The sequence below is a fragment of the Carlito syrichta genome, unplaced genomic scaffold, assembly GCF_000164805.1.
Source record: "Carlito syrichta isolate Samal-C Ts95f unplaced genomic scaffold, Tarsius_syrichta-2.0.1 Scaffold303100, whole genome shotgun sequence".
NCBI lineage: Eukaryota > Metazoa > Chordata > Mammalia > Primates > Tarsiidae > Carlito > Carlito syrichta.
Genome location: NW_007247196.1, coordinates 148,474 through 160,123, shown reverse-complemented (window position 1 = coordinate 160,123; position 11,650 = coordinate 148,474). Strand labels below are relative to the sequence as shown.

General features: G+C 49.2%; 1 protein-coding gene across 1 annotated transcript in view; it reads left to right on the top strand.

The window, feature by feature from the left end:
• Positions 1-11,650, top strand: part of KAT2B (lysine acetyltransferase 2B) — a 78,649-nt gene that overhangs the window by 11,940 nt on the left and 55,059 nt on the right. The window contains exons 2-4 of the mRNA XM_008057649.2: positions 1,274-1,419; positions 7,208-7,300; positions 9,062-9,243. Of these exons, the coding sequence (XP_008055840.1) occupies positions 1,315-1,419; positions 7,208-7,300; positions 9,062-9,243 (380 nt within the window). The 5' untranslated portion in view covers positions 1,274-1,314. The remainder of the gene's footprint in view (positions 1-1,273; positions 1,420-7,207; positions 7,301-9,061; positions 9,244-11,650) is intronic.

Sequence of the window (11,650 nt, the reverse complement as noted above, 5' to 3'; positions counted from 1 at the left end):
CCTAGACCTGCCGGGCTCAGGTGATCCTTCTGCTTTAGCCTCCCAATTAACTGGGATTACAGGCACATACCACCACACCTGGCTAGTTATTTGATTTTTTTGTAGAGACGAGATCTCACCAAGCTGCCCAGGCTGGTCTCGAACTCCTGGTCTCAAAGACCTGCCTCAGCCTCCCAAATGGCAGGACGATGGGCACGAGCCACCATACCCGGCAGTACCTTCTCTATTTGATAATGTAATAATGCAGTGTTGTAGTCTTCAAGTTTAGAGGTATCCACTAATTTGCTTGGCCTTCCTGAAGGTCGGCTCTTCCTATCTTGCTTTTTAACAATGTTTTGCTGGCGTGTGCACCCATGTGCCACATTACCTTGGGCCACCACTCTGCCTTGTTATGACTTTTCTGCATTAGAAGGAAGTGAAGGGTGGGTGGCCTCTGTCTCTGATTTCAGTCCCTTTCATCTGGCTTTCTCCAGGACATTGGTTTGGTTGATTGATGGATTGGAGTTGAGGACTCACTCTGTTACCCAGGCTGGAGGGCAGTGGCACGGTCATGGCTCACCACAACCGTGACTCCCTGGGCTCAGGCCATCTTCCTACTTCAGCCTCCCAGGCAGCTAAGACAAACTGCACACCCCCACCCTGGTTAATTTTCTGGTGTTTTGTAGAGACGAGGTCTCACTGTATTGCCCAGGCTGGTCTCAAACTCTTAGTCCTGAACACCTCCAGTGATCTTCTCTCCTAAGCCTCCCGAGGTGCTGAGATTACAAGCATGAGCCATCGCGCCCGGCCCAGTCTCTTAGTCATAAGTGGACTTTGTGAGAAGACTTGGTCTTCCAGGGGTTCGGACATGTCCTCCCCTTTACAACAAGCCATGGACTGATGGGAGGCTTGCCAGGAGAGCCTTCTTCTTTAAACTGGGGGGTGTGTCGTGTTCTCATTCATAAGCAAACCTTGAACAATTATCGTAATGCTATAAGAAAAGGACTGGCAGTAGCAGAAAACCGCTGGGCAGGGTGGGGGTGGCACGGGATTGGCAGCAGTAAGGATCTGCTGGGGGAGGGAGGGGCACATCTCATCAACAAGGGTAACTGTATAATGAATGTTTGTTTGTACATCTAACCTTGAATGGTACTCCACATTTTTAAAATGAAAAAAGGAAAACAAAATTTTTTTTAATTTAAAAAATTAAAAAAAGGAAGAAAGAGACAGAAAAAGGGCGGGGGGGAGTGGCTTCCCGCTGACCCTTGTGTCTGCCCTCTGGTCTTCTCTCTAGCCGCTCATGTTTCCCACCTGGAGAATGTGTCTGAGGAAGAAATGAACAGACTCCTGGGTATCGTCCTGGATGTGGAGTATCTCTTCACCTGTGTCCATAAGGAAGAAGATGCCGACACCAAGCAAGTCTATTTTTATCTGTTCAAGGTGAGATTTCCACTGTTTAAAAGGCCTGCTTGTTCTTCGTGTGTGTGTGTGTGTGTGTGTGTGTGTGTGTGTGAGAGAGAGAGAGAGAGAGAGAGAGAGAGAGAGTGAGTCAGGGTCTCACTGTCTCCCAGGCTGGCGTGCAGTGGTACCATCATGGCTCACCACAGCCTCGACCTCCTGGGCTCAGGCGCTCCTTCTGCCTCAGCCTCCCGAGTAGCTGGGACTATAGCTGTGCATGCCACCACACCCAGGTAATTTTGTATTTTTTGTAGAGGTGGGGTCTTGCTAGGTTGCCTAGTCTGGTCTCCAACTCCTGGGCTCAGGCATTCCTCCTGCCTTGGCCTCCCAAGGTGCTGGGATGACAGGCGTGAGCTACCACGCCCGGCCATGGTTCCTCTCGTCATTAGGATGTGCTCAGGCTCCATCTGCCAGGTCATGGGTGTGAGGACTCTCGGCTCATGGCACGCTTTGCCTCAGTGCGGGGAAGTTCACGTTGCTTCACGATGGAGCCTCTAAAGTGACCTGTCACTGAACGCAACCCCTCCCTGCAAGCCTTCACACCTGTGTGCACAGCCTTGCTTTGCGTGTGATCGTGGACGCTCTCCACCCAGCGGACAGATATTCACGGCACGTCTGCTGTGTGTGTGGCACTAACGTGGGCACCAGGGATGCATCCGTGGACAAGGCAAACCCTCCCACATGAGTCCACATTTCAGCAGAAGAGACAGATGATCAGTACGTAGATGCTGCACTTGCAGGTGGTGACAGGTGCTGGGGAGAGGAACAGAGCAGGGTGAGCAGACTCAGATGGCAGGGATGGTGGCGGGTGGCGGGTGGCAGGCCGATGAGGATGGCTGGCAGGGAAGGCCTCTCTGAGGAGGTGACCAGTGAACGGAGACAGAGCCATCCAGGGAAGGGAGCCTTCCAGGCAGGGGGACAAGCCGGCGTCTGGCTGAGTGCCGAGAGAGATTGAGGTGATGTCAGGACAGCACAGAGGGCAGTGTTGGTGGAGGCCAGTGGGCAGGGGAGGGAGAGGGGAGCAGGGGGTGTGGGAAGAGGGGGTGTAGTTGGAGGGGCGGCTCCCACTTCTGTCTGTTATGCTTCCTGGAGGAGGAATTAGGACTTTCCACATTTGGCTGCGCATGCTGGGTCATGCCTGTAATCTCAGCACACTTTGGGAGGCTGAGGCAAGAGGATCACTAGAGGCTAGGAGTTTGAGATGAGCCTGGGCAACACAGTGAGACCCCATCTCTACAGAAAAATTAGCCAAGTGTGATAGTGTGCACTGTAGCCCCAGTTACTGGGAAGGCTGAGGCAGGAGGATCGTTTAAGGCCAGGAGTTCAAGGTTATGGTGAGCTGTGATTGCACTACCGCACTCCGGCCTGGGAGACAGAGCCTTCCAGATGTGTTGTGATATCTTACCCAGGGTTAGTCACCGATGGCTGCTATTGTGCCCCGTCACTGTCTCTCTGTGGCTGTACCGCAGCTCCATGGGGGTCACATCCATTCCCGTTCCCCAGCTGGGTCTCCAGGCATGTGTCACCACTCCCGGCTGATTGTCTGATTTTTTTTTTGCACAGACAAGGTCTTACTGTGTTGCCCAGGCCGTCTTAAACTCCTGGGCCCAAACGATCCTCTCGTCTTGGCCTCCCAAAGTTCTGGGTTACAGATGTGAGCCACCATGCCCGGCTAGGGGTACTAACCCTAAAAAGTTCATATGGACCAGGCTTGGTGGCTCAGCCTGTCATCCCAGCATTTTGGGAAGCCGAGGTGAGTGGATTGCCTGAGCCCGCGGGTTCAAGACCAGCCTGGGCAACTTGGCGAGACCTCATCTCTACAATAAATCAAAAATTAGCCGGGCGTGGTAGCACGCGCCTGTAGTTTCGGCTACTTGGAAGGTTGAGGCGGAAGGATCGCCGGAGCCCAGCAGGTCAACGCCGGGGTGGTCGTGAGTGTGCCACTGCACTCCAGCCTGGGCAATGGAGTGAGACTCCAACGCAAAAAAACCAACCAACCCACCAAACAAACAAACAAACAAAAAAGTTCACATGGGGGTGGGGAGAGGAGAGAACATGCACAACCGGGTTCCCCTTGCCATCAACAGACTGACTGTTCCAGGGAACTGGGTGACAGCTGGCCTTTTGGCCCGTGTCATCCAGATGGAACCCTGGCAGGTTCATGCTTCTGAGAGCTTCTTTGGAAAAAAGATCTTTGGGGAAGAAAACCAAGATCTGCACGATGGCAGCTCTTGTTTTCCTGTAGCTGAGCTTCCTGGCACCCCTGTCCCCCTTGGAAGTGAGGGGTGTCAGGGCTCCCATCCTGTCGACCTCCTCTTGGCTGAGAACCATCCAGACAGGCCAGAACAGACTCTGTGCTCTGGTCTTTCTTTCCTCCTGCTTCGTCTTTAAATACGAGGGAGATCCCCCCAAACTGGAATTAATTGACAAAAAATGGTGTGTTTATTCTTACGTGCTTAAACCTGTCGCCTTCAAAGTCCTTTCCGTATGATGCCATACACCTATTGATACGTTGTTCCAATTGCTCAAAACGGTTTTGGAACCTGTCCATTCTGATGCCTTTTAGTGCCATTTTTTGTTTCACCTGTCTCACATCAGCAAAACATTTCCTTTTGAGGATTTTTTTTTCATCTGGGGAAACAACAGCAAAAAAATTCACTTGGTGCATGAATGTGGGAACAGGGAGGGTGGGGCACAGAGGTCATGCTTTTTTGGTCAAAAACTGCTGAACGCTCAGCAAGGTCTGGGCAGGGGAGCTCTTAAATCGCCAATCAGGAAATGGGCAAACGTGTTGAAAGAAATTCACCGAAGCCGAACGCAGTCTCTCACCACGACGTTAGCTGGTACGTGGATGCCGAAGGGTTCCTAGAACACTTGCCTAGCCAGGGAAGCCTGTGTACTGCAAGGGGCCCGCCCTCTGACAGACAATTCCGGGTCTTTTGGGGTCTCCCTTATATTTGCTTGTGGGAACACAATGCAAAATATTCAGCATGCTCCCCGCTCCCACTCCCCAAAAATTATTCTTTGGGCAGATGAGCTATAAATCATTTGTTCTTTAGCTTTTGAAGGACACTTCTTGTGTCTCATGTGTCAAAAATTAAAAATAAAAACATGCTACCTACTTGAAGAGAAACCGAGCGGAAAGCGGCTTTCCAAAGCTGAGGTCTGTCTTGGTGCCGATGCACGTGACTCAAGCCCAGCAACCTGGGTTAAAACCTGGGCTCCCAGCTGGCAGCTTTCACGGAGGTGGCCTTTCCTGGTTCCCTTCTGTCCATAGAGTATAGGTTAAGGGAGCAGACATCTCAGTGTCTGTAAGGCAAAAACTGCCAAATGTGACCTTGGGCAAGCTGTTCTGCCTTGGTTTTCTCACCCGTAAAGAAATCACAGATGAGAGCAGCCCTGACCGCAGAAGGTTGGTATGAGTTTTTTTTTTTTTTTTTTTTTTAAGTTGGAGTCTCACTCTGTTGCCCAGATTGGAGTGCAGTGGCCGCTCCCGGCCACTGCAGCCTTGACCCGCTGGGCGCCGGCGATCCTTCCTCCTCAGCCTTCCAAGTAGCTGGAATTACAGGCATGCACTACCATGCCTGGCTGAGTTTTTGATTTATTGTAGAGAGGAGGTCTCGCTGCCCAGGCGGGTCTCGAACCCGTGGGCTCAGGCAATCCACTCACTTCAGCCTCCCAAAGGTGTGGGATTACAGGCTGAGCCACCGAGCCCGGCTTTTCTTTTGATTTTATTGTGGAGATGAGGTCTCGCCAAGTTGCCCAGGCTGGTCTCAAACCCGTGGGTTCAGGCAATCCTCTCATCTCGGCCTCCCAAAGTGCTGAGATTATAGGCGTGAGTCACCATGCCTGGCCAGTATGAGTATTAATGAGATAATACACACAAGAACTTGAAGAGTGTCTGGCAAAAGCATGGAGGCAGATGCTTGCTGCTACTGATGCATTTTTTAATACACCTACATAATCCAGCTCCATCATCCTGTAGATGAAGAAACTGAGATTCACCTATCTCCCCAATCTGTTTACCTCCACATTGAAACCTTCCATGGGGCCAGGCATGCCAGGCACGGCGGCGGGGAGCGGGGGGGGGAGCCGAGGCAAAGAATTGTTTGAGCCAGGAGTTTGAGACCAGCCTGGGCACTATAGCAAGATCTCGTGTCCTCCAAAAGCAAAAAACAAAAGCCAGGCATTTTGACTCACGCCTGTAGTCCCAGCTACTCAGGAGGCTGAAGAGGGAGGATCGCCTGAGTCTAGGAGGTCGAGACTGTGGTGAGCTGTAATCGTGCCACTGCTCTCCAGGCTGGGAGTGAGACCTGGACTCAAAAAATTTTTTTTAAAAAGTAGGCAACCAGAATTATTTGTATTAAAATTTTATGGTCCATTTTTATTATTCTTAGAGGCATACACCATGACTTATCATTATTGGCATTTTACTTTTATAAAGGTGGGCCTGGGACACTGAATGGACAACAAATGTCCTCTGCTCATAAACTCTGTGGTACCCTGGGAGGAGATGAGGTCTTTGAAGCCACACAGTCACCTTCAGCCTCAGGGGTCACCCCTTCCCTCAGCTCCTGAGAGAGTGGTCACCGTGTTTTATTTCTGTCGAAAAGGCAGAAAGTGGAGGGAAATGAAAAGTTGTCACTTAAATAGATGCATGACCATGGCATAACTGGTCCACACGTAAAAGTCACAGCTGATTCAGGCCAAGGCTGAAGGCGAAGAATTTTAATATCAGGGTGCTCTGGCTCGTGCCTGTAATCCCAGCACTTTGGGAGGCTAAGGCGGGAGGATCTCTTGAGCCTAGGAGTTAGACACCAACCCAGGCAACATAGCAAGAACTCGTCTGTGCAATAAATTTTTAAATATCGCCAGGTGTGGTGATTCACACCTGTAGTCTCAACTACTCAGGAGGCTGAGGTGGGAGGATTGCCTGAACCCAAGAGGTTGAGGCTGCAGTGATCTGTGCTCATGCAACTGCCCTCTATCCTGGGCAACAGAGTGAGATCCCCAACTCAAAAAAAAAAAAAGAGAATTTTGCTATCAAATATAATTTCAGCTTTGTTCTCGGAAAGTGGCTGTGTTCTCTGTTCTCCTGTTTGCTCGTTGAAGGGTTTCACATCCCAGCGGTGGGAGTTCTGAGCAGGGTTTTCGTTCTGTGGGCAGTGAGATGCCAAGCCCTGGGCCTGCACTCTGTGAATGGAAGGGAAGTGAGAGGCAGCTCGGCAGTGCGTGGTGCCAGCTGAGAACTGACCGACTTCCTGAGCGCCCGGCCCTGGGCATATGTGTGACGCTCACCTGCTCTCCCCAGCACCTGTGCTCAGGCCGCATGTGACCCTTCAGGCTTCTGACTAAGGCTCTCTGGGGCTTGAGCACACCTGCAGCAGCCTGCAGGTCTGTGTCATACATGCAGGGTTAGACCCCAGGCTTCTGGCCAGTGGAAACCCAGTCACCAGGGCCTGGTGGTCACTTCTGGGTGGTCCAGGCTGCCCAGAACAGGAATGGTGGAGCCCCGTGGCTTCAGTCTTGGGCATGAAGGTATATTTGGGTTCCCTGAAAGTTGCCTCCTTTATTGACTGAAGGACTTGTTTACATATAGTTAAGAGCAATAAGGCATGGTGACTCCCTTAAAGGCTCTGTGTGTGTGTGTGTGTGTGTGTGTGTGTGTGTGTGTGTATGTATGTATGTATGTATAAATGAGAGAGAGAAACAGGGACAGAGACAGAGACGTGCATCGATTAAGCTTTTTGTTTTCATGATTTCTTTGCAGCTCTTGAGAAAGTCTATTTTGCAAAGAGGAAAACCTGTGGTTGAAGGCTCTTTGGAGAAGAAGCCTCCATTTGAAAAACCTAGTATTGAACAGGTAAAAAGAAGCCTTCTGCGATTCGCTTCTGGCTGAAGAAAGATGCTCACCGAGCCCGTGGAAATTGTCCCAACCTTTGGGGCAGAAGGACCCACCTAATTTAGTAAATGGTCTAGCTTTTGTCTTTAGCCTTGTTGTATACTCAGAATTCACTGTGTGTTTGGGGAAGAAAGAGATTAAGCAGCCCTTGTAGTTTGTAAGGACACGCGAAATGTCCTTTTCCTTGATGAAGTTCTTCAATTCCGTCTTTGTCCTTTTGTGTGGCACTGCCTGAGAAAGCCCACCAAGGCGGGGAATTCAGTGGCAATGGGAAAAAATCGTAAGCCAAGCAAAAAAGAGATGAGATTTGTACCCAGAAATGGGCTTCCGGCTACATGATGATTCCTGGAGACCTGTGGCAAGGGCTGGATGCTTTCTGGGAGGTGTGGTCAGCGTCTTTTTTCGGTGTAGCTTTTTTATCCCTTCACTGTTTGGCTAAACAAAAACCCTCTGGATGGACTTTCTTGGTGTAGACTTGGTGAGAATGACTGCAGAAGGCAGGAGACCAGAGACCTGACAAATATTTGTATTTTTATCAATTTCAGTAGAACACATTTTATTATGCCTCCAAACTCTAATAACGCATTGCTCTTTTTTTTTTGAGTTGGAGTCTCACTCTGTCGCCCAGGCTGGAGTGCAGTGGCACGCTCCCGGCCACCGAAGCCTCGACCTGCCGAGCTTAGGTGGTCAGCTGCGTGCCACCACTCCCAGCTAATTCTTCGATTTGTTGTAGAGACGAGGTCTCGCCAAGTTGCCCAGGCTGGTCTCGAACCCCTGGGCTGAGGCAATCCTCTCGCCTCGGCCTCCTAATGCACTTGGATGACAGGCTTGTGCCACCGTGCCCGGTCTAAGGACACATTGTTCTTTTACTTGAATTCGAATTCTGTAGAAATCTTAAATGGATTCATAGCTTCTAAAAAGCACATCGTTTTGAATAATATTTTTTTTTTGGTGATATCAAAAGAGTGCTAGCGAAGGGTTTGCATTTTAGTGACTTAGTTCAGTGGAAGGCGTGCTAGCGGCAGTTTGCTAAACATTTTTGTGATGTAAAAACATAATATGGATCCAAGGACCGCATTCTGTGCAAGCTCCTGGGCTGATTGTGAAGAGAAGAGCTGTGGACAAGTTCCGTGTTGTTGTTTGTGGGCTTTGACCTTCTCAGCCTGTGGTTTTGGTTTTCTATTCATTGCTCTGGCCTGGCAGCAGGCGTAGACTCGCAACCCACAGCCTCTCTGTCTTTGTCACATTTCTTTTTTTTTTTTGTGTTGGAATCTCACTCCACACCCAGGCTGGAGTGCAGTGACACGCTCCTGGCCACCGCAGCTTGACCTTGCTGGGCTCTGGCGATCCTTCCGCCTCAGCCTTCCAAGTAGCTGGAACTTTAGGCGTGCACTACCATGCCTGGCTAATTTTTTGATATATTGTAGAGACAAGATCTCACCAAGTTGCCCAAGCTGGTCTCGAACCCCTGGGCTCAGGCAATCCTCTCACCTTGGCCTCCCAAAGTGCTGAGATGACAAGCCTGAGCCACGGCTTTGTCACATTTCACCTGCCACGATCCGAGGCGAGATGCCCCCTGGGTACTGCTGTTTGCTTTTAGGGACTAGGGAGAGACTTGGGGGAATGGAGAAATGTCTGTTCTTTGGTGGATTCCCACTGTGGGTGCTGGCAGGGTGGGCGTTGAGCATCTCAGGAGGAGTAAGTGGCTTTCCCTCCTTTCAGGGTGTGAACAACTTTGTGCAGTACAAATTTAGTCACCTGCCCTCCAAAGAAAGGCAAACGATCGTCGAACTGGCAAAAATGTTCCTCAATCGCATCAACTACTGGCCTCTGGAGGCACCATCCCAGAGGAGACTGCGGCTGCCCAATGATGACATTTCGGGATACAAGGAAAACTACACAAGGTAATGGGATGGGAAGACCAGCTCCTCTGGCTCAAAGAGTGGGTCACAGACACCGGGTCGCCCCTGGACACCGGGAGTAGAGGGTTGTCCTGTAGCACGATGGCTCCATCGATTCAGGGAAAGTCTTTAAAATTTAACTTACAGGCTGGGCGTGCTGGCTCACGCCTGTAATCTCAGCACTTTGGGAGGCCGAGGTGGGAGGCTCTCTTGAGTCCAGGAGTTTGAGACCAGCCTGGGCAACATAGCAAGATCTCGTCTCTACAAAAATAAAAAAAATAAAAAAAAACTAGCCACATCTGGTGGTGCACACCTGTAGCCCCAGCTACTTGGAAGGCTGAGGCAAGAGGATGGCCTGAGCCCAGGAGGCTGAGGCTGCCGTGAGCTGGGATCGTACCACTATACTCCAGCCTGGGTGATAGAGTGAGACCCCTCCAACTCAAAATAAAAATGTAACCTACAAATGCCTACTTTTCATGAATTTCCTCCTGCTTTGGGAAGTGAGGGATCAACTCATCTAGACCCACGTCCAGCTGGATATCACGTCACGTGTGGCTTCCAAGTACTTGATACGTGGCTTAGTTGGAATCGAGAGTTCTAAGATGGTACAAAAGAAAATCTAGAATAGTTCACATGATTTTTAAAAACTGATTACATGTAGAAATGATAGCATGTTCGGTATATTGGATTAAATAGGAAAATATATTGAAGTTAATTTCACCTGTTACTTTTTTGCCTTTTCAATGTGGCCACTACAGCATTTACAATACATTTGCAGCTTGTGTTGTGTGTCTGTGACTATCACTGACTGCACATCTGTGATGCTGAGATTCATACATACACTCAAAAAAAAAAATGCAATGGCAGTTCAAGAACTTTTTTAAAGCAGAAAGATCAGCTTAGTTCCAGCACCATGATAGAATTGACATCTTTATACATACATGTTACCTTATAGCTTTTGTCATTTGTGTGTGTGTGTGTGTGTATGTGTGTTTGTTTTTTGAGGCAGGGTTTCACTCTGTTGCCATGATGATACCACTACACTCCAGCCTGGGCAACAGAGTGAGACCCTGACTGGATAATGAAAAGGAAAACATGAGCCATACAAAATCTGCCGGCCCACGTCAATTTTCATGTCAGAGTGCGACTTGGACTGTCTACTATATATACCCTTTTGAGACATTTTCCCCCTATACACCTGGGAGGCATACCAAGTTTGCTTCAGGGGATATCGTGGAGCCTCAGCATGTATTTTTTTTTGCCAGATTTGAAGTTGGCAGTGTCTCTTGATACCTGTGAAGGCCTTTCATGCACAGGTGACTTTCTGTAACAGCAGACCACAAAAGTGTCATTTCTAGTGAGCTTTTCTCTCTGTCACTGACCTGGTCTCATGAGTGACCCCCTTCCTTTCCATCTTTCTTCTCACTTTGACAATATGCAGTTGGAGTTATAAAGTATTTCCCCCTGAATAATTGGTATTTATAGGAATTACAGATTTCTTCAGAATATTAAAAAAAAAATTTTTTTTCTGGGTACAAATCTTACTCTGTCACCCAGGCTGGAGTAAATGGCATACTCACAGCCATTGCAGCTTCAACCTGCTGGGTTCAGGAGATCCTTCTGCCTCAGACTTCTAAGTAGCTGGAACTACAGGTGTGTGCCACCACACCTGGCTAATTTTTTGATTTATTGTAGAGATGAGGTCTCGCCAAGTTGCTCAGGCTGGTCTCAAACCCCTGGACTCAGGCAATCTTCTTGCCTTTGCCTTCCAAAGTGCTGGGATTATAGGCGTGAGCCACAGTGCCTGGCTTTTTAACAAGTATATCTTTATTTCTACATTTCTCTTTTCAGGGTTTTACATCAACATTTGTAACTCTTGTTTATAGTAAGAGTTGAGATTTTTAAAAAGTCTTTAAAAAAATATATATTTTGGCCAGATGTGGTGGCTCACACTTATAATCCTAGCACTGTGGGAGGCCCAGGCAGGAGGATTGCTTGAATCTGGGAACCAGGGCCACATGGCAAGACCTTGGCTTTACATTTTTAGAAAAGTTGATATATATATATATATATATCTTAACCTCATCTGTGATAATTGACAAAGCTGAATATTTGTCAGAGCCAAACTCCTGAATGTATTTGCCACTTGCCACTTTGAACAGAGAAAATCATTGTTTCATCAAGAAAAAGGAGGATTGCCGGGCTCGGTGGCTCAGCCTGTAATCCCGCGCCTTTGGGAGGCTGAGGTGAGTGAATTGCCTGAGCCCGCGGGTTCGAGACCCGCCTGGGCAGCGAGACCTCATCTCTACAATAAAAAAAAAAAAAAAAAATCAGCCGGGCGTGGTGGCACGCACCTGTAATTCCGGCTACTCGGAAGGCTGAGGCGGAAGGATCGCCGGAGCCCAGCAGG